General features: G+C 44.2%; 1 protein-coding gene across 18 annotated transcripts in view; it reads right to left on the minus strand.

The window, feature by feature from the left end:
- Positions 1–23,361, minus strand: part of ARHGAP22 (Rho GTPase activating protein 22) — a 149,933-nt gene that overhangs the window by 28,562 nt on the left and 98,010 nt on the right. For 12 of the 18 annotated variants that reach the window (XR_014586563.1, XM_083843375.1, XM_083843373.1 and 9 more), the window contains one exon: positions 14,362–14,538. Coding sequence is in view for 17 of the 18 variants with exons in the window: in XM_083843375.1 (XP_083699501.1) it covers positions 14,362–14,538 (177 nt within the window). In the remaining variant the exon portion in view is untranslated. Of the gene's footprint in view, positions 1–1,402; positions 1,720–1,756; positions 2,515–14,361; positions 14,539–23,361 lie in introns of those variants that run through there. The other 6 variants (XM_083843384.1, XM_083843389.1, XM_083843377.1 and 3 more) reach the window with 4 other exon arrangements.

Consider the following 23,361-nt stretch of genomic DNA (forward strand, 5'->3'; position numbering starts at 1 on the left):
TCAGCTATGTTTCAGAAGGGTTTGTAAAACTGAGGAGGTTAAATGTCCCTGAAACCACCAGACAAGATGGCATTACTGGTCTGGACAGGGACTGCCCTGCTTCACAAGGAAAAGCTAACGCGGAGCCAGTCGCACACAGCCTCATCTGCTGGCTCCTCAAGGCACAGGCCTGGTTTCAATCACCGGGCCTGTAGCTCAGGCTGAACTTGGCAGCGTTTCACTCCATTTGATGATTCTGCTGGAAGACATTAAAGTCCTTCTCTTCATTCAGAAGAAGGGGAGTCAGTGCCATCCGGTCACATGCCCAGACAGGGGTAGGCTGGAAATAAAGCCAAAAGCTCCTAGCAACCCAAGGGTTAACTTTCCTTGTTGTACCCTTATCTACAGCTAGGCCTTTTTGTTTGGTTTGAGAGCAGGGAAAAAAAAAAAAAAAAAACAGTGAGCCTGGGACCACATCCTGAATCTCAGAAAGATTCAAGAGATACTAAAAAAATTGGCTAGCAGAGCTCCAGGATTTCTTTCCTCTACTCCAACAAGCTGTCTCTGTTCTTTAAAGATTTAGGTGGCTCTTTGTGGAAAAAGCGAGCCAGGAATGATGTACTAAGACACAGACAGGCTTTCTGTCCTGGCCTGAATAGCTCACCCACCAGCTCCAGGCATACAAAGCCTATACATTCAACTATGCTGTCTGGACATGCTGTGGGCAGGAAAATATATGCTCCCAGCTTCATTTTTCCTCATCAGAGCTCTGATTTCAACCAAAATAAACTAAAGGCAGAGATAATAAAGTCAGCACTTGAGTAGATTTTCTTTGCAGAGAGGACTGAGGACACCATACGTGCTTAAAGAGGGAAAAGTCCAGACACACCTACATCAGCTGTACGTACAGGTTAGTACACACGTTAAAAGATGTGCAGGAAGATAATCAGCACACACCTGGATGCTGCTGTACAACAGTATATACACCCGCGCATGCATGTGGTGCCTCACAGACAGGCAGTTTATGGATGCAAAGGTTGTGTACGTGCTCACCTGCACAGGTAAGAGTCTGCTTTTACCTTCCCACATTCATGCTTAGGCTCCCATTTATCTGTCCCTCTCACACATGAAAGCACTGAGAAAAAAATCATGGGCAGACATTCAGAAACGCATACGCTTTCACAGCACCGAGCACACACAAACCTGCAGCTCTCCCTTGCCCTTCCCTGGCCCACCCAAGCACACCCCGTGAATGACTGCGGCAGCACCAGAGAACCGAGGTCCAGGTTAGGAGCTGTGGAAGCCCCCAAATGCAGTCCCTGACAACTGAACAGCCCAGCCAGACAAAGCACGCAGAAGTGGGGAAAAGAAAGGGAAGCGACAGATAATCAGGAATCAACACAAATCTGATTAACTAACTCACCCAAGGTCACACAAATGAGTCTGTGGCAGAACCCGGTGTCTTCTAACCCCATTCCCCACAAAGATCAGCCTCCATATACTGGGGCATGACTGCTCTTATCCACCTATATATTCATTTAAATATTCTGTGTAAAAACAAGCACAAACACACTTCCCCCGAAACATCTTCAATGCTAACTTGGCATTCAGTAGTATTTTTGGCCATAGGCTGGGTCCTTCCCACTCCTTCCCCTTTATAAAGACGGCTGCTTTATTTAGATGTGTAGCCTCTGTCTCAGGCTAAGCTCAAATATCTACTTTTCTTCTAGGAAAAGAAAACCATAACAAATCTAAACTCTGGAAAATCATCTCATACCTCTCGTTCTTGTGCAGCACTCTGCTACATGACAGGCGCTGAGCTTCAAGCAGAAACCAGGCAGTGTCAGACAGCAGGAGCGGCAGAGAAAGAAAGTCCTGACTTCAGGCATCAGACACATTCTGAGTCCCAGCACTGGCAACTTTCCATTCACCCAGCGCTACAGAGCGGAGAGCAGCCGATCTGCCCTGGGAGATAATCTCAGCAGCACATCTGGTCTTAGCTCCACAACTCGGCATTAATTATGACTTGTGCAGAAAGCATTTGAAATATCCAATGAGATGCAGAGCTCCCCGGCTCCCTCCGCAAGGGGAAGGAGAGAGGAGAAAGACAGGCAGGTAGGGTCTTGCCCACCCTCGAAGCTGCCGCCAATATAAACAGCACCTAAGTATGGGTCACAAGTTTTAACAAAGGCATCCCCCATCGGCTCTGTAATATATTCATGCTCTAATTGCTTGTCAGATCTATTCTAGATAGCTGGAAAAGCTGAGCAACAGTTGCTGTCTGCATGCCACTCTCTGGATCCCTTCCTGACACAGGCAGCGTTAGCTGTGCTGCAGGCAACCCAGTGCCCTGGTCTGGCCTTTGAGCTGCTTGCAAAGCACCAGAAGCAGCCTTGTGTTGGAGGGGAACAGCCCCCCCTCAGCCTCAGCACACTCTCAGGATATCTCCCAGCTCTGGGACATGCTGTGAAGTTTTACACAGCTTAGGACGAGCTACAATCTTTGACCTAGTGCAGCTTTTTTGTGCTTACAGCCTCTGCATTAGCCCTTCACAGAGAAGTTGCCTGATGACAAGCAGCTCAGCTGAGTGACTAGTAGGGGAAGGAACTTAAAGCTCTTTGCATGTGAGCCACCCCCAGGACTTACCTGTGGGAAAACGTTCACCCCCTCAGGTCCTGCTCTGAGGTTAAGTGGCCTGCAGTTCAGAAAAACGCCTATCACGCTGTGATCCATGCAGTTACGCTGAGGTCAGCCCTCTATCCCATTTACAAAATGCATTCCCGTGACTACAGGCACGCAGCAGTCACCGCCCAGAACCTTTGCACCTACCTTCTCGGGAATTTTATGGAGTTTGGCTAGCTGCACCTCCCTCTGCAGAAAGTAAGTGTATACACACACATGCATTGCTCTTTGCGGCTGCTCATTCACTTCTACTATTAAAATATCACATCTGTGGCCACTGTAGACTACGCTCATCTGAATTTACTGGCTTACCACTTGCTTAACTACACTGTGGCTGAGCTTAAACACACCACAAAGGGGATACTGACCCAGTGGTCAAGCTCTGAGATTCCAGTCACTGAGACAGTGTCGTCTTCCAGCTTGGGAAACTTGATATCAAGCTCTGTCTCTACATCCTCTGTTTTGATCAAAAGCTCCTGAAAAAAAAATGACTCTCACTTCAGGTAAAGGCAGTACCAGGATCAAAAGCCTCAGATCTTGAATAGCAAGGTAGCATGGTATTTCTTAGGTATTCAGGGTATAACCTGACTAACAAGGTATTTCACAACTTGACACCAGAAGCCCAGACAAAACACTAGACAATACCTATGACCCACTAAAGACATTTGGTAAGCAATGGAGATCCTTAAATAAAAAGTAAAAAAGATCCTGGGTATTCTTCACACTTTTATTGTCCTCTCTTCCCCTGTGGTGAGCACAGCAGGCTGCGGGTTAGGAAGAGCCTGCCTGCACTGCTAACCAGTGAGCAGGACCAATCCCCTGCTGAATGGCTGAGACACCGTCAGGATTTTTGGCACTATTCCCTGGAATGATGCCTCAAAACGTGTCACGTCTGCTAATAACATTATGGAGCCTGGGACTCAAAGTTTGGGATTGGAGCCCAGGAGATAGCAAACGCAGACTTTTATTCTTCCATTCACTTCTCCATTTCTGTCTTCCATCTCTCAAAACACGAGAACAAAGAGGGCATCCAATGAAATGGAAAGTCAGCTTGTTTAACATGGATACTGTTGTACTTGAAGTGTAATTAACCTGTGAAATTCACAGCTTCTCTGCAGCCAAGGGCACAGCATGACTCAAAGCATGATCAGACATCAGCATGGCATATAAGAACCCTGAGTTGTATGAGAGATGATGAAGATGATGTAAACTCTTCTCCAAAGAAAAAGCCTTGGTAAGAGAAAAAGGCCGAAGGAACACATGCTTGCTCATGTGAGCATCACAACCAAAGCAGGAAAGGGCAGCTGCTTCGGTATGGTTCCCTGCAGATGGTCACTCTGCAGCTATAGGTGTCCTGTGAGAAGAATGTAACATGGCACAATATAGCTACACATCACCGTTACCAATTTACCTCCTGATATCAAACAATTCTCAATCCCTTACAAAGCCCTACTTAGACTACAGAATATGATGAGACTGGAATAAAAATCACTCTCTCTCTCTCTACATATAAATAGATACATATAAACATATATATAATTTATCTTCAGTGTTTTGAATTTCTAGTCGACTTGGATCCTGCTTACTCTGTTACATTTCCTAAAAATGAAATCCAAGATTCTCACATAATCACTGGATTGCAGGGGCTGCAGGCTGCAGAAATATGAGATTGCAATCACAGCAATAAAATCCAGATAAATGGCCACACTGCATATAAACAGCTAAACTGCCATCACAATTGCCACCCGGAGATCTCCGCATACACATGTGCCGAGGAGAAAAGGGGTTACGGAGACTGAACTCCCTCTTTCCCCCTTTGTATGAGGCTGTTTAACTGTAGGGAAGGTTACTGCTGGCCTGCTCTTACTTTCCGAAAGAAGAATTTGGGTTTGTAAGACTGTTTAGCAAGTAAATGTCACACGAACTTCCTGCTTGGGAGCTGCAGACACTTTCTTCTCTGGTGTCATTGTGTGGAGAAAGTGCTAGCAGTGCTCTCACGAGCCAGCACTGCCACAGTCATTCTGCTGCAGGTACGGGATCAGAGAGCAAGTATCCTGCCTCTGCATGTCACTACAAGCCTGGAGACTGGCTGGGAAGTTCACTACAGCTCAGACAACCTCTGAAATCCAAGCGTATCTCAGGCTTGGCATCTAACTCAGGTCAAATTCAGTCCTGAATCTGGTTGCAACAGATGGGAATGGCGAGCGTGCATGAACTCAGAAAATATTTCTTCCCCCTTCTCTGGTTGTGAACAACCTTGCTGGCTTGCACAGCTCTAGCAAGTGCCCATAGGCTGTGGGTATTTTTAAACATTGGCTTACATGTAGTATTAGCTAATATACACATATACTCAAGCGGACCTTAGGGAGCTCAGATCTAGGAAATTGGTTTGCCCATTTGAACAGAAAGGACCAAGTAGTGAAGTTTGAATCAGAACTGAAGTTCCTCGATTTTCAGGCAAGTTGAGCCTTACGCAGACTTGTTCCCTCGCCCAGGCAAACACTGGCACGTGAGCACCTCCCTGTACCTGTTGAAAGCTGGCAGTGAAACAGCTACAGGTGATCAGTCACAGGGCTCAAGCCAGCAGGAAAGCCTCCAGCAGTAAGGATGCCCCTTGTACAGAAAATTTCCCTTCCAGTTTTTCCCTCTCCAAACACTTTGGACAGATCTTCCTGTGAATAAAATGACTCCTTCACATCCCTTCTCTCCCCTGCTCTGGGCGGGGGTCTCAACATTTACTGGTAAAATTAAATCTTTTGAAAATAAACAGGCCTCTGCTCACTGACTGATAAAGCAGTTCATCCTGGGTTGAAAAGATAGTGAACAGCAACGTTCATCCCTGTCTCACAATAGATTCAATCTAACCTGTGCACGGTGTTCTCCCATCCCTCTAAAATGTCAGGAAAGGAACCAACTGTGCAGCGCTGTAAATTACCCTGCAGTGGACTCTGCCCGATTTATGCTCTAAACTGAGATTATAACTGTTTGCTCACAGAGAAAAGATGATAAACAGACCTAAACATCACTTAACCACAGCATTCTGAATCCAGAGCCAAACCCTTGTGTTTATTGGTCTATTTCTCTCTAAACAAAGGCAAGAAGGATTTAGAGAACAAAACATCAAGAGCTAGAAAAAATGCCTTTTAGCAAGCAGTGATCTGGGCAAACGTGCCCTGGAAAACTTCTTTCTCCCCACAACATAAGAACATCTTTTACAGAGCTTTTTGCTCACTGACTCTTGCACATGCCTGCCTACGTGTAACAGATAGCTTCCCCAGACCTGAAGGAAACTGTCTGTAGGAAGCATCTGACTGGCAGAACTTCTCTTCCACGTGTGCTGCGTAGTGATTTCCCCACTGCACGGAAAAGTTTTACAAAAATTATGAGTGTCAGTAAGTCCAAAATATTTATGATATAGTATAATTACTGCCACCAGAGTCTCATTGCTAGAGAAGGACTAAAACTCCTGCTGTGGGTCTAAATGCAAGGATCCCCGAGCCTGCAACCTGCCACTGATCCTCGCCTCTGGTACAGAACGAAACGAGCCACCCAGACTTTTGACCATCTTGGAACCTGGCAGGCCTGGTGATCTCGGCTCACCACTGAAATTTAGAACACCAGCCCCTCTAATCCATTCAGCACACTGAGCACACTTATGTCCTCAGGCCTTTCCGTACCCCAAGCCTGAGAAACTGATATTCTAAATACAATAGGACGCTGAGAAAATGACAGGATCAACACTGATCACCTAACCAGGCTACACGGGCATGGTTATTCAAATCAGACTTCACTATAAGTACCTCTGTCAGCCTGTAACCTGCAACTGTAAGACTCACTACCAGCTAAATCGTATATGGAGTCACTTTGTTGCTTCCTACAACTCAATCAGTGATGAAATCTATTAGTTAATTCCCACACATTTACCTTTATCTTCCACTATCCAACTAAAATTCTCAGTTAATATAAAGCATAAGTTTTACCTTTACCACTCAAGCATAAGATCATGGTCCAAGCTCTAGCCGCAGCTGAACTTGACTGTCTGTGCTTGGGGAGGGGATGGCATTTAGCTCCAATTCATAAAATGGATAAAACATTTCAGTAAATCTGCCAACTTTTCAGGAACACCTCAAGCAGAGGTCAAGGGCTTAATGTTCTTTTCCTCGAGCTGCAACTCAGAAGGTAGGAAGGGGAAACTGCAAGGCTGACTACCTGATGATAGAGAATAAGCACACTGTGGAGGGCAGAAGAGTAACCTTTAGAAAGGAAATGGGAGAAGATAGGGTGAATTTCTTTGTTCTTGGTTCCTAAATGGTTAAAACTGCGACTCGCAAGGAGCAGATTACCCTTCCCCTTCAGTAAGTACAGATTCTCATAACATTCATCAAAGGAATAATATAGAGAAATTAAAATACTTGCCTGCAAGCTGAGAAACACCACAGGAACACGTTTGTCCCATTAATCATACGCTGCCAGGACGTGCAGCGAGAACCATCAGCGCTTTAAAAGCCTGTCAGCTTTCAAACACGAATCTGATGATTACAGGAACAACCTCACTGAGAAACCACCAGTGCAGCAGGAGGCACTGGCCAGACCAGGTGCTGCAAGCAGCAGCCACCACAACGTAACAAACGCACAGCCGCTATGATCTCTTCTTGGCACTTACTAGTCGAAGGGGACAACAGTCAGCTACTGAAGAAGAAAGCACAGGCATCACCATATTTTGCCAAAAGCAGGATAGCTCTCAGCAATACAAGGTATGTATGAAGTTAATGACTACATTCAGATGTCTTTGTCTGATAGCCCAGGTGGACTTATCTCCTATGAACTCATCTAATGCTATTTTGAACCCATTTATTATTTTTGTTTCCACAACATCTTGTAACAATGAGTTTCATAATTTGTGCCCTGCATGAAAAACATCTTTCCTTTGTTTAAACCTCATGACTGTGCCTTGTTCAAATCCTCCTTACATTTGTAATTTTATCCATCGTACCTACCTGAAATCATCTTTTCTCCAAGATCCTTTTCAAAGCCTTTTCAAAGTCTTTTTTTTTTTTTTTTTCCCCTGAGGGAAGGCCTTGAAGTTGGATGGATTTTACATCTTAATCAGTTACACAGCCTCCAGAGTATAAGACCAATTCCAATTGAAAATTCTTCTCTGAGCAGAGGGGAAGGATCACGTCCCTCAGTCTGCTGGCAACACACATCCTAATGCAGCCCAAGAACCTGTTGGCTTTATCTGCCACAAGGGTGCATTGCTGGCTCATGTTCAACTTGTTGTCCATCAGCATCCCAGGTGCTTTTCCGCAAAGCTGCTTTCCAGCCAACCCAGAGTGTGCTGGTGCCTGAGGTTATTCCTCACCATGTCCTTTGAAAGATTATTGAGAGTGGCCTTACACATCAGCCAGTTCCCTCAGCACTCATGGATGCATCTCATCAGGTCCTACTGACTTGTATACACCAATTTTCTTTAAATGTTCCCTAACCCAAACATTCTCTACTGAGGAGAAAGCTTCCTTGTTCCAGACTGTCCCACTGGCCAGGAGCTGCTGATGACAAATCTTACCAGTAAAGCCTGAGGTGAAGAAGGCATTTGAGTACCTTAGCCTTTTTCATGTCCTTTGTCACCAGATTTCCCATCTCTTTCAGTAATGGGCCCACATTTTTCCTTGTCTTCATTTTGCTGCTGATATAACTGAAGAAACCTTTCTTGTTGCCAGACACGTCCCTCACCATGTGGGCTTTAGCTTTCCTAAGTCCATTCCTGCATGTTCAGATAGTTTCTCTATATTCCTTAGGTCACCTGTCCCTGTTCTCACTTATTCTATGCTTCTGTGCTTCCCTTTTAAGTTTGAGCTGTGTTAGGAGCTTATTGTTCATACACGTAGGCATTGTACTACTTTTGCTTGATTTCCTGCACATCATTGTGGACTGTTCTTGAGCTTGAAGGATATAATCCTTGAAAATCAAACAGCTCTGCTGGACCCTTCTTTTCTCCAGAACCATATCCCATGGGACTCTTCCAAGCATATCCCTGAAAAGGCAAAGAGTCTGCTCCCGTGAGGTCCAGGGCTGTGATTCTATTATCTGCCTTGCTGAATGATGCCTTCAGAGTGGCTCTTTTACAGACAGCATGACCTCAGGCAAGTTATTTCATTGCCCAATACCTCAAATTCCTCCTTCACAAAAAATGAGGACAACAGCCTTTCCCTACCTCAAGGCCATGTCATGGTGATAGAATACATTGGGCATAAAGCAGCAATAAAAACCCCAGATACACCTGATGAGGTAAGTCAGAAAAAAGAACTTAATCAGATGTCTGAAACAGATGTTAAAATTCGAATTTTAAAAACTTCTCTGTTATGGGCAGTTCAGACGGCAAGACACACTCCCAACTCTGCTCTGTGTCTCAGTTTCTATATCCACAAGAAGTGTAACCCCTGTCCATAACACCTCTGCCTGGGGTAAAGCTAACCAGCACTTCCTCACGGATGATTCATGCATCCCCTCGTCCAGACATCTGAACTCGTAACCCCCATCATCCTCCTCTTTCTCTCCCCTTGGTTGGGCCCATCTCCCAGCATGAGACAACACTGAAGAGCAAACACTGATAAACTGCATCAGGCGCCAGCTGTCTCTGTGCAGAGATAAAAGCACATATCGGGCACAACAAACACCGAGTGCCACTCCCCACACACCTGTGGGAGCCTGCACCCTGCCACCAAGTGAAGGGGCTCCACAAAGCCCAGGCAGAAATCCGTCTCAAGGCTGCCACTTTGGTGGAGCCCTGTAATGAGACAGGGAGCAGAAACCGTTCTCAGTCTTCACACTGGGCAGACAACAGAACTCACCTCCGTGCTTTTCAATTTTTTGGTATCTTAGCATCTTAAATTCACTAATATAATTCTATGCTCATGGTGGTCTTACTGGAAAATCCCCATGGTGGAGACAGTAAACCCCACATTCCCAAGACTTAGAGTAATATCCTAGCTCCGTCAGAGTCTAGCATCCTTGTGGACATGCACCTAATAACAACATCTGACCCTTCAAAACAGTCATTTTGCTTTCATGCAGATGGTATCTGAAAGACATTTACTCATGTAAAACAGGATCCCTAATTAGCCCTATGTAGGGCTATCCCTCTATTACCCATAATGACTTTGAGATGTGTTTTAAATTACACATCAGAGCCTCCTCCTCTGGTTCTCAGCTCTCCCCTAGTACAAGATATGGTCTGCACAGGGCCCTGATTGCCAGCAAGAACATCCTCTGCATGATTTCTCTGGCAGAAAAGAAAGAATTCACATATCAGGCTTTACCTATCTGGAGGAGTGGACTGGAATTAATGCCAGTAGAGTCCCCAGTGGACACTTCTTCAGAGCCCTCCAGTTAAAAAGTTATTATTTCTCAGAATTATTCCTCCTCAGAAAAGAAGCTGCTCATGGAACTCCTTCAGAATAATTACGTTGTCACAGGTAAAGCTCTCCTTGTTTGCTTAAGGGAAGCACAGCCCTTCCAACTGCTTTACCTCTTCTCCAGCACAAGGAACTGATGAAAGCTTGGGATAAGGAGGAGGAGGAGGAATTAGGATAAAGGAATGGAGAAAGGGGCCGTGACATGCATTTCTGGCAGAGGAGCAAGGAACTGCTCATGGCAAGAAAGGATAAGTAAACAGAAGGAAACAAACACAAACACAGCACAAGATTAACACAAAATGATTCTGTCCCATGCCATGCCGTTCATGTGCTGAGCTATAAGGGAGAATGTTACACCTCACGGCTTTCAGCTCAGGCACCAAAAACTCAACTTTTGTACCCTGTGGCCCCAAATTCAGTCCCAGACACATTATGTTTTAAATCTTATGCAAGACAAAAATGAAGAAGGCATGAAAGCTAAGAGGTAAATAGATGGCAAAGGACCTCCTCAAAGGAGCTGTTTTTCTTCAGGCTAGAGGTACAGTCCACACTACAGATTTACAGAGCGAGGAAAGACCCTCTCTCCACCGTACTACTCCCAGCATTTTCCACACATCCAATTTCAGAGGATGTTGGCAGGCTCACTCCCTCCCAAGCTTGTGGCCAGGAAGCACTATGGCACTGCCAAAAGGCTTCCACATTAGAAAACAGGCAGAGAACAACACAGCTGTAGGGCACAAAGGGACTGTCCAGATAAACTTTCAGTGGTGTAAACTCAGAGCAAAATCTGTTCCTCGTGGAGGTAAGAAGGATCAGAGGAAACAGTTTTAAGCACCCTCTGTCTGAATGTGCTCCAAAATGCACTTCTTTCAAGCCTTTGTAACAAACCCTATTCCTAAAGACGTAAACTCAAAACATACAGCGTACTCTCAGATCTCACTTTTACAAAATCCTCAACTCTGAATGAGGTGGACTAGACTCAAGAATTCAGAAGTCTGAAACTTAGGAAAACTGGCTCAAAATTATTTTCTCCATAAACAAGACAGCTCTTCTTCAAAAAAGTCAGGAACTCTAGGATTTTATTTGAAGGCCACATTTGAAATGTATTTCAACGCATGCATTCCATATGGCCTGAATGTGTCTCCTATAAATGATTTGGGATCCTCAGCAGCTTTGCAGAGTTTTCTGTTTTGTTTTAAAAAGCCTTTGCTATTCACCTTTAAACATAGTTCATGTGCCCGCATGAACACGTAAGAAGATACCCTCAACCTTTTTGATTTATAAGTTTCTTCAATACGTCAGCGAAGATTAAAGTGTGGCTAAGACTCCCCTTTTATCTTGGCATGATTTATTTTTACACCATATCAACTCTCTCCAGGGCTGGATATTTACATATTAATAATGAAGCCTGCTTTATAATTCCTCACCCCCATTCCTTTAGCGTCATATATTAAAAAGTGTCGATAGATAAGACTTGGCTCTCAAATTAGCAGTGATAGCAATGCAGAGTTCAAATTATTCAATTAAAACAGAGACAGCTATGTTTACAGTCCTCCCACATTTGAGCTAAGCTGGGATTTCACTCTCAGAAGCTACCCTGCTCTACTCTGATAGAGGAGGAATAGTTTTAATCATTTCCCCAAACTGACTAAATCCTTTTGGAAACAACGGTTTTGATATTTTAACCATTTCCTTGTTATTGACAATCCTATAAATACTTTGTGAAGAGGGACTGAGGATGCAGTTCCACGGTTTGTTTAAGCCTATTTAAGTGTGGGCTGCAGCCAGAACGAACAAGCATGCCCTCCTCCACCCTACCATCTCTCCCCACTGCCCTCATTTTGCTGGAACTGCTGTTCCTGCAGCTGCCTGCTTATCTGGGCAAGGGAGCCAACCCACCCCAAAACTAATTCACCCCCACCTTTTCTTCTCCCAGGTCATTTCCTTCTGCGCAGCTGTATAACCACCAGCACTAGCAGAATGAAACGTGGTGGGAACACATGGCTGCAAGGTGGGAAAAGACCAATGCTGACAGCAGCTAGCACACAGTCAGCTCAGAGGAGTGATGAAACCATAGGATAAGAATCTCCTCATGCAGCACTGACTACAGAGCAGAGCAGACATAGCCAAGCTAGCTTTAGACTCGTGCATTTGAGTAGCAGGGCAGAGAGCTTAGGCCAGGCTGACCGCCCAGGAGGTACCCGTGTTCTTGGGTAGATTTGATCCACAGGTAGAGGGAAAACCTCAACACACAACTGCAGTTCTTTCCAGCTGTGCTTTCTCTTCTACAGGATAGCTTAAGCCAGCTCTCACCAACATCAGCAGCAGCCTTTACACTGACATCAACAGGAACTGAATCAAACCTGCAGCATCTGAAAACAGCACAGAACTGCTGCTGTTTTCCTGTGTCACCCTGCTCCCCACACTCTCATGATTTCAACGTTCTACAGTTTTTGATATTTCATACAGTTGTTAAAGCTCTCCAGTTACTGGACTCAAATGTAAGACCATCTGCCCTCATTTAAAGGGAAGTCAAAATTTTACACTTCACCACTGAAGAGAAGCATAGAGGTAGAGAAAAAGAGCAGGTAACTGGGACAAAATTGCCCCCATAAAGAATCAAAGAAGAAAAATAAACTGATCTCTGCTTTTATGCCATTCTCATGTTTTTTTGTTTTTAAGATCTTAGAATTGTTAATTGTTTATTATCTTAATACTTTAAATACAATGCTTGTTCTGGAACTATTCCAAGAAGCTGACAAAACACAAATGCTGACCAAAAAAAAAAAAAAAGGAAGCAGAATTTGTACAGATACCAGCAGCGCCGAAAACATCATGCCCTAAACCCTAAAGAAGGAGTCTGTTTCTGGAGTGTATACTATCTGCCATGACTGACTGTGTCCTTTTTCCTCACAGCATTTGTTTGATGCACATGGAAATGCTATAAAATACATGCTGTAAGGTCCACTATAAATGGTCACAGAAACACCAATTCGGATTTGCAGACTGCAGGGATCTGCACTGAGCTCAGTGTGAAGACCCCTTGCTGTGGACGGGACTTTAGAAGGAAAGTGAAACAAGCTCAAACTCATGTTTGAGGAGAATTCAGCGTAAATTAGTTTCTGCTAATGAAAAGAGCTTGTTCTACCCACGGCACAAGAGAATTTCATGGGACCTCTCAGAATTAGGTATAAGCTGCCTTTTGTATATACACCCTTTCTGCTAAGGAGGGCCTAGGAAAAAATGACATCATCACTAGAGATTATATCTTTTCCAGACAAACCAAATGCTGCTGCTACACAGACAGTCAAAATCACAAGAGCCACTTAAAGGAGTGAAAAAAAAGATAAAAGTTACTAACAAATACTGGGTGTTCTTAGCGACCTTGTGATGTTTCAGCCTCTCTCAGTTGCACCAAGGTCACCTTTTTTCCCCTAGATCCAGGAAAAACAGTAACTTCATTTTGGCAAACTAATTGTATTACCAAACACTCGTTCAGCACTTTTTATCTGTACCTCTCAAAAGAAGACGATATCACTATCTGCACGTGATATCGCCATCTGCATGAACTCCATCAGTAGCACTGAAGCATTTGGAGTATTCAGTACCAAGCCAGGAGTTGCTGCTACCAGCAGTGAACCCTTGGTCTGTGTCAGACTGCAAAAACATCTCCTATCTAATCCCCTGACTTAAGAACGTGACTCGAAATCTTGAAGCTCATAGTACAGTATCAAAATGGGGAGTCTGGCTTTTTTGTTCATTTTAAATACAAGGATTGTGAACAGCTGTACTCTTACAGGTGTTCTCTCAGCCTGACCCTGTTGTTCTTCCTTAGGTTACATCTTCACTGAAGCTAGTGGAAGCTTTGCCTTCTCAGCCAGGCCCTACATTAACCAATTAAAAAGTTTTGCTGCCTCTGGCTTTGTAGAGGTTTAATTTGGGCATCTGCCTTTGAAGTGGAAAGTTGAGATAACTGGACAAAATCCTTTACATCCATAAGGATAAGAAAGATCCACAGAATACACAGTAATCAGCTTTAAGAAACTTAGCACTGGCAATCGTGTTATGTTTGTTATTACCACCCATTTTTGACTGTGAGTCAGTTATACAGTTTGGATGTGACCTCCCCTTTCATTACCTTCCATCCTGGCAAAAAAATAAAAAAAAAAATACACCAACCCAATCTCCATGCTGTAAAACACTTCACATAATCAAGAGCTTATCTAGGTATCTCAGTGATTTTACAGTGTTACACATATCCTAGTATCACAAGAATATGTTTTACCTTGAGGCAAATGTTTTAATTTATGTGCATGTGAGCTATTTGCAATACCTCCACCAAATGGAGCCCATATAACCCGTCGGATGGCTTTCACCCAATCTTCCATTTCATTCTGGGAATTAGCCATAAGCAGGAAAGCTTCATGATTGACAGGCATCTTTTCCCGGTCGCCTGCTCCGCCTGAAAGACAAAACACAAATCTCTTTTAGCATCTAGCCCAGAAGAGAACAAGTAATGTTTAAAACCACCAAGATTCTGGGTGAAAATTATTTAATTTAATTGAGCAGTTTTACGCACAATTCCTAGTCATATGTTGCAGCACCCACAAAGCAGGTTGATAAGACTTCAAAGCTGAAGTAAAAAACATGCATTTCCAGTGTGGGAACTTGGAGATGTTGTGCCTGCTGTCCCAGCAGTAAGCAAAGGGAGATCACAGGCTGTAAGACCCTGCAGGAGGAGCTCAAAATGAATTTCACATATCTGTGCTGAGGCACTGAGAGGGACCAAGGGAATCGTAAGACAAGTCAGGGTTTGAGACACAGAAGTTGCAAGATCATCTGCTTTCCTCAAGTTCCTGGGAATTTATAGCCTTGATATAGAAAGAGACCCAGTTTGATTTTGGATCCATCCCAGAAGCAGTGTTTTGGAACAGGAGTTAGGACTTGGGAATATGAATCTGACTCTCTCACTTGAAACAAGATCTTTAGGAGCCACTAACATTGCTGTGGAACATCCCAGGCAGTACTGACCAGAACACCCGGCACACTCAAGCTGTTCTATTACATCTGTCATTTGAGGATTCTCTAAGGCTTACAACACTTTCACCTTTCTATTCCCATTTTCTTTTTAGCTCTGCACTTACTTCAGTCAATTTAAATTTTCCCCTCACCCCTCATTTTATGTCCCAGAGCCGGACACAACCTCATGAGGCCACACAAACAGCTTCGTTGGAGCTGATCCTGTCCAACACAGCAGCTGCATCACCAGCGGCCTAAAGCTTTTCCATCTCCATGGACACTGCCTTTGGCTTTTCTGCAGAGACAGCACCTCAGCTGTTGTGCCCATGCTGTTTCCACGCTTGCAAGCCAGAGCAGCCGGATTGCCTGTCCGTGCAATTCAGAGATAAGGGCAGGACAATGGCACGTGGTGGTTTCTGCAGAACTGACTTAAACACAAAACGTGCGCCTTCTAAATCCTCGCTAATCTGGGGAAAGGAGCAAACTGGAAGCTGCCTGCAAGCCAAGGAAGTGGTTTTTCTTGCTGTTAATTGTTTCCCCGGCCTAGAAACACCCGTGGAGCACACGCTGATTTGCAAAGCAAAAGGGCTTTTTGTGTGTGGTGTGAGATATGCCACGAAGGGCTCTGTGGCAATTCACAGAACAAAGGAAACTGAGGCAGCCTTTCAGCACAGAACAGAGATGACTGCCCACCTGGCACTAGGCATAGAGCTTAAAAAACAAAAGCCGGGATCTTTTCCCCTGCGCATATCCAAATTCTGATTCTCTCCTCACAGCATCCTCCCGGACAGCCTCCCCTTTTGAATTTGCTCAATGATTCGCATTCCCTGAGATAAGGAAGCAGAACAGCTGCAAGAGGTAGGCACCGAACACCGAGCTGCGCTCCAGCTCTGCTGAGTACCACAGACTGGGGAGCAGTAGGCAAACTGGACTGTGGGTTTGGGTTGGCCCTCGACCAGGCCCTGCCAGGTTACCACGTCTTTGCATTGCCAAGCCCAAACACTCCAAAAACTTCTTTGTTTAACCCAGCTCTCCTTTCTCTACCTATAGAGCCCAACGTTACGGGAAGTCTTTCTCCAGGCTGTCTCCTCACTCCTGCTCCCAAGAACCTCTTCTTATTCCACTTTACAGTAGGCCCGGCCAAGTGACCCGATGTCAGTGATCTGAGTGCTGCAGTGAAACGAGCCGTGCAGCTGAGCACCGGCCCTCAAGGACTCAGCTCACCCTGTAAGGGGCACCTCTTCATTTTATTTCACTCCCCAGCAGTACTACACTAGCCACTCTCACCTCAGACAGGCAGACATGCATCCTTCTGGCTGACCTCCAGCCATCCCCTTGGCTTCTTTCTTAGCATTAAAGTCTTATTTATTTATTACCAACAATGAGTTTGGTTATCTTCATCACTGCAACTACAAACCTTATAGTTGAGGCATTTCTAGCTGCCAGTTAATTCTGATATATCCTGGTCTTGCAAAATGGGCTGTTTAGCTCTACTTCAGGACACTAGAGCATCCATAAGTGCATGTGCTGCATGAACCACACCACCAGAAAAAACTGCGCTTGGCCAAGGCAAAACACGCGTCCTGTTCTTAAATTTAAAGGGACCCAGCTGAGGTCTTGCCCACACAAGCCACAAAGTATAAGAAGAGAGCAGAGTCCTAGTTCAGAATGAACTACCAACTGCAAATTTAGCGAGAACAGCTGAACTAAAGCATGCAAAGAGAGACATAACAAGCAGAGAAAGATGAAGCTTCCATCCGACTGAACTTGTGCAGAAGTGGTGTCTCAGCATCTTCCCCCTGAATTGCCGTACCATGGGGACCTGACTACAACTCCCCTTCCCCTAAGATGTTACTTTGGACCAGCCAGCTGCCCTGTAAATCTCCTTAGGCATTTTTCATGCAAGCGTTTAGGGAAAAATATTTATACTTCTATTAGAGTCTGCAAAAAGTAAAAACAGGATGGGAAAAAGATTCCTGCACATGCTGCAGAACCTAGGCTTGAGACTCTGCCAAAACCTTTACATACAGCTTCTCTGTGGTTAGCTTTGTCCCACTGAAACTTTAAATAGGAGCAAGGTCATGATCCTACAAGCTGCCTGTGGGAGAGTCAGTAGTGACTAGTCACAAGAGTACAAGCAGATAAATACAACTCCACGCAGAGACACTAGTGTAGAAACCAGAATGCACTTCAGAAGGACTTCTTAGAGAAGTCCTCATGTGTTAGTATGAGATGAATAAGCAGTGGCAGAGCAAGCAGACCCAAATATAAACAATTTTTCTTTTATGACTTTTTGATCTTGTTCCTTTCCACACACTGCTGGCTCCTTTCACTACATCACCAAGGCAATGAGCAGAATTAGAGCTCCCTGAAGGGTGGAGTTCAGATGCATCTCTCTATGCTGTTGCAGCATCCAACAGATTTTGAGTCTTAGAAGTCAGAATAACAAAAAACAGCTAAATCCAAATGTTTAGATCTTATTAAAACAAACAAACAAACAACCACACCTCCCTTCCACTATACCTTCTTTACAAATCCAGAATTGTACCAGAAATTCACAGCTGCTTTCATTTCTGTGCCGAGCTACAAAAGAGGACCTTGTTCTGGGTTTCAGATTTGAGTTGTCAACATAGACACTGTACAGACTCAAACATACTGGCCTTTAGGAACCCGAAAACAATTTTAAACCTTTCTGCCTAGAAATGCTTGGATACAAAATTTTAGCTTTGCCCATCGAAGCAGTATGAAGCTTGCAGGCCAACACTGCACTGAAACCTCCCTCCTGCCCCGAGGGGAGCCGCAGCCCACCCTGAGCAGCTGGGAGACTCCAGCCCGACAAACACAAGGGCTGCTACATAAAGCTAACAGGGCTCTGGCTCCTCCGCACCACAACAGGGAGGAACAGTCTGCTAATGATTTTTAAACACAGACAAGGGCTTTCTATTCCTTTGAACAGAATTTCTCACTCATCTTTAATCATGCTCCCATACAAACGAGACTAGCCCTCAGAGGCCTGCTCTGTTAGCTCAGGATTGCCAGGGACAGACATTCCGGCCCTTCTGCTCAGAGACACTGTCAGCTCCAGACCAGAGGAAAAAATAAAACTGTCTGCAAACACAGCACCTCAATGCACGTGGTAGAAGCAGGGAGCTTAACTTTGGGGGTGAGTAGTCCAGCAGCTTCAGCATTAACCTGCGACCAGGGCACCCTGCATTCAGTCACCTACCCTGCTGCAGAGCTGTGGCATCAGATGAGATGTGCTGGGTTCCACCTCTATCTGTAGAACAAGCGGGCAGCACTACGTGCCTCCCTCACAGGCATACAGAAACAGCGAACAACTTCAGGACTAGGAAACCTGATGGTGACTGTGCAAGCGCATACAGCAAATGTGATGGCTGAGAACGATTAAAGGTCTTGTTTTGTTACTGCTCACCATCAAAAGGGCAGCAGACTTCAATGCTTTGCCACCCTCACCTCAAGGTACCGTTGCAAAGTTGCTTTATAGATACTGGTAGGTATTTTGCCTCAAGGGAACTGAATAGGTCAAGGCTGCTAGGTGCAGAGCGCAAGTGCTCTCTCTCCCAGCAAAGCTGACAGAATCGCTCCCGAAGTGCTCGGGTGTTTTGTGTAACTGCATTTCACGTGGCCGTGGAGCTGTCTGCTGATGGCATCAGCCGCAAGCATTCACCTCGGAGTAGCGTGCCACCTCCTAGGCCTTAGTAAGTCATTCTTTCAGCTCTTTCCAGGGCCCAGACATGGAAGATCAAACACTGAAAGACTGGGGCTAGGTAACTGGCTGAAGGTCTGACAGAGCACTGCAGCAGCAGCAGGAATTGAAATCCATATTTCAAAGCCCTGTTTACCAAAAGTTCTTCCTTTTTTGACCATCCTTAGTCTGGTATGCATTCACGGGGAAGTGCAAAGCATAAGGCTGCCATTATGCCATCTGTACCTGTCCTGCCCTGTGTTCCTGTTCAAAGAGCCCAGAACAGCCCTCCAGCTGCAGCTCTCCCTTTATAACAGCTGTTTCCAATGAGGAAACCTTGGAAGCATTCTTTTTGCCATGAATTTTATTCACACAAGCTTAACCTTCAGAAGAGCAACATCTGCAGATCCAAGCTTTACAGCCCCTTTCTCTGTATGGAAACAGAAGTTCAGGGGAAGCAGGACTGGACTTCCAGTAGATGATCCTGCCCCATTCCGTGTAAAAGGAGGAACGTTTATGTCCTCAGATGAAGCTGCTGTCAGGTTCTGCTGAAGTTGGCAACTTGTTTTTCTCTTCAGACCATTTCCCTCCCTCCCCTGCACATCTGGTTTGCCTTTCTCCCATTTCTTACATAGTTCTGCTTATTGATGTGCTTGGGTATTGTCATTATATCAACTCCACCAAAAATGTACACAACTACAAATGCTTGTGTATGTGTATATATTTACATGCTTGCAATGCTTTGGTGTGGATAGCAGTGGTGTTTTCAGTAGGGGTGAAACTGAGTTGGCCACGCGCATGCTGCTGCAATGTGTGGGGAGGCAAACAGCAGTTCCAAGGGTGAGTTATGAAAGTGCTGGTGGATGGGTAAGTCAAGGCCCAAAGAACGCTTGCCCTCAGTGCTAAAGCAAGCAGTGACTTGAAGCCTTTGATTGCAGACAGGCAGCAACGAAGATCTTGACAAATGGACAAAAACTTGCACCCAGCAGCTGAGAACAATTGCAATGATTCATCGTCCCTGACCGACTCTTCATGATTGTCCTAAAGGTGAGGATCAGATTCAGGGCTCTAAGATCTCCCTGATAATGAAAGAAGGTGAAAAATGAGGTAGATGAATTCTGTCAAGGTAAAGGGCAACTGTATTAGGGGGAATCTGCACAGCAAGAAAAAAATAGCCTTGATCTTTGGATTATGAAAAGAGACAAAAAATATTAGCAAAATAAGTAAAAGGTCATTAGATGCTTGAGTGCTTGGATCAGGGAAAATTGACAGGATCTACAAGGGAAGGACAGAGGAACGGAGCAGTACAGTAAATAGTGATATGTGCTTGCCATGGTTTTTTGTATTTGTATCTATAGATACAGGCACATATCCATGCATGTATGGGATATCCAAGTTGGAAGTTAATGCAGAAGCTGAGAGTAAACTTGTGATCACCTTTTAAAAAGCTTATAAAGTTAAGAAAAATAAAGTCTGGGGATTTAGTATTACACAGCGTGCAAATAAAAGAAACAAGCTTTGGATCAAAACCCATTTATTCTGTTTCAGTTCAATTTTTCCTAAAGAAACATGCACCTTTGCAGGGGACATGTTTTATTTCCACATTTTGGAATCAGTCTGAGGAGATTCTAATGTTCAGCTTTCACTTGGTTTTGGCAATGAGGAAAATGAAAACTTAAATTGCTTTTATTGTGCAGAGCAAGGCCAGCTCATAAATTGACATGGTTTAAAGTTTCTTGGTGCAGAACTAACAAGAGTGTTCTAAACTCTCATTGACTTTTCAGTCAAATGCCTAATTTCCTTAAATGCTTTTAAATCCCACAGGTTTAATGATAATTACAAGTAGAAGATGATCAAATTTTCAAAAGTTCTAGCAGAGGATTTTCATGAGTCACTAAGTGATTTTTAGATCTCAGATCTTAGACCTTGTCCCAGAGAATAACACAAAGGCAGATAAACAGCCTAATGTCAGTGCCATCTATAAACTAATTCAAGGGCCCTGGTACTGGGGGGAGAACAGATCCTTTCTGTGGTTTCAAACGAGTACTTCTGTGCATTTCAGACACCATTAAATTATTTTAAAGAGGCACCAGCAAGGAGATTAGACCTTAGAATCGTGGTTTCTTATGCAAAAATTCTGACAAGACTTAACATGAACGGAGGCACTTCAGCTCTTCTGTACTGACACACAGGCTACAGAAAACTCTTAAAAATCTAAGGCTAGTGTTCTGTTTCAGTTGTCAGGATCAGGTGTGTGATTAATAAAAGTACAAGTAATAAATGAAGATTTGGTTTAATCTTTGACCTTTTAGACATAAAAAAAATAATGTATCAGGTGAGTTTGACTTTTGTTTTAATTTCAACTCCTGCCTGGAGATTCCTTTCTTGATATGTCATCTGTATTACTCTAGACTTATCTATTGAACTGAGGAACTGGTTAATGCTACCAATCACTTCAAATAAACCAAAACCTTGAAAGCAAACAAACCCATACTCCAGGTATGCCCTATGCTGTTACTGATGTCACAGTCACATAAGCGAAGTGCCCTGGCAAACAGAAAAAAGATGCAAGATAAAAGGAAGTGAGAAGGACAACTTTAGGTGCTTTTATAGGATGAGCAAGTAGCAGTGTACACAAATGCCACCTTAAACCCCTGCTTATAAAGCTTTCTCTTGCTCAGTGCTTTGTAATGTTTAAGTCTACTTAAGTTGATTTTTTTGATGTGCTTTATCTGCCTTAGGCTGAACTGTGAGAAGTCTCAGTAAAAAAAATAAATAAATAAGGCTCAGCCATTTTTAAGTTAACATCTGGTATTAAAAATACATGTATTGCAATCATACTCTAATGCGTCCACACCTCCTTGTTTTCAAGAATCTGAAATTTCGTGAGGAGATCGCTATGCCACCTGGGATGTGCTGCTCAAAGTGGCTGCAATGTCCAGTCCTAGCTTAGAGCTGAATTCACAGCTATGGGAAGGCCACCTCTACTGCAGCAGCCCAATATTTAGGGTTGAGGTGAGCCCAGGCATAATATGCAACTGCTCTAGGTACATTATTTTTCTCAAGGACGTAGCATCTCCCTTGCACCAACACAGCTCAGGCACCATTCCCTCCAGCTCCTGCTCACAATTACTTTGCTCCATAAGAGGAATTGCCATTAATCAAGATCATGCTGGCTCCCTAGCCAGAGAGGTTTCAGGAGCCTGTGAAACGCCCCCAGGTCTGTTCAGTATCCCTATAAACACGAGTATTGTTATTGCTTTGAGATTTGTTTGCACCAGCTTCTGCTAGCTAGCAGCAAATGATGAAATGTCTCCAACATAGTCACAGCTCATTTAGGAAGTCAGAAGAACCTTTCCAAATAGGAATAGATCAACAATAATTAACACGAGGAGCAACTACTAAACCACCAATTGCTGGGAGCAGCATGACACCACTTTGCCTCTGCTGCGACTTGTGTTTCATCCTGAGTGGGAATGCTAGAGCACCTGCACTCTAATTATCTCCAAGGATGCTTCAGGTGTTAGACTGTCAAATAAGTGACAGTATGCGCAAATCAATTAAACCCTTGTGACTCGACTCAAATAATATTTCCCAATAGGAAATTACTGTGCAGACAGAACATGTTCACTTCCAAACCTGGATCACAGCAGAAGTAACAGCTTGTTAGCTGGACTTCTCAGTGTGCAGTGGCACGGTCACTGTCTTAAAACAATACCTGCTGAAAGCAGACAAATTTAGGGTACAATGTGGCCTATGCTAACATTGTTTGCCTGCCAAGCAACAGGTATCAGGCACCTTGGCACCAGCCTCTCACTAGAAAATGAAAGTTCCTACTGGAAAAGGTGGTGTTGGGAGCCCAGGCACATTTGGGGTTCAGCTCCTTTCACTTGCACAAACCCTTCCTTCAAAATCTGTCTGATATCACCAGCTCTTAGAGAGCTGTTCATCTCATGAAGTGTCTTTTTTAGAATGATAGACAACTTCTTTCCCTCTGTACAGATGTCCTAGAAAAAAATAAAAAAGCCATTTCCCTGAAAAAAAAAAAAAAAAAACCACAAACCAAACCAGAAAACCAAAACACCCCAGTCCTACTACAAAATTAAATCTGTGGTGGTGATGGCAATTGATGAGAAGGGGGAGAAAGACCAGGCTGCAAAGCTTTTTTCCCAGTATGTTACATGGACAGCCTTGTACCGACAGGTATTTGCTTTCCCTTATCCTTCTTTCTCCCACTCCAGAAAACTGATCCTTGCAGCCTTTCCTCAATATATTCCAAATCTAGAAGGCTACAACAAGCTCAACCCTTAAAAGTGATGAAGTGTGCAACTGCCCAGGCTATGGTAACCTCCTGATCATTTCACTAGTCTCTGGCCTGGACTGAAGGGAAATGAGTTCTTCTGAGGCCAGCAGAAACCATGCACTCGGATGGAGATGCTCCATTCAGGGCAGCCCAGTGGCAGAAGGTGTGCGCCAGCCCATGTAAGGCACATTGCAGGAGGTGTATCTGAAATAAGACAGCTATGAATTTGAAGGTACAAAATATATATATACATATCA

The sequence above is a fragment of the Anser anser genome (genome assembly GCF_964211835.1).
Source record: "Anser anser genome assembly, chromosome: 7".
Taxonomy (NCBI): domain Eukaryota; kingdom Metazoa; phylum Chordata; class Aves; order Anseriformes; family Anatidae; genus Anser; species Anser anser.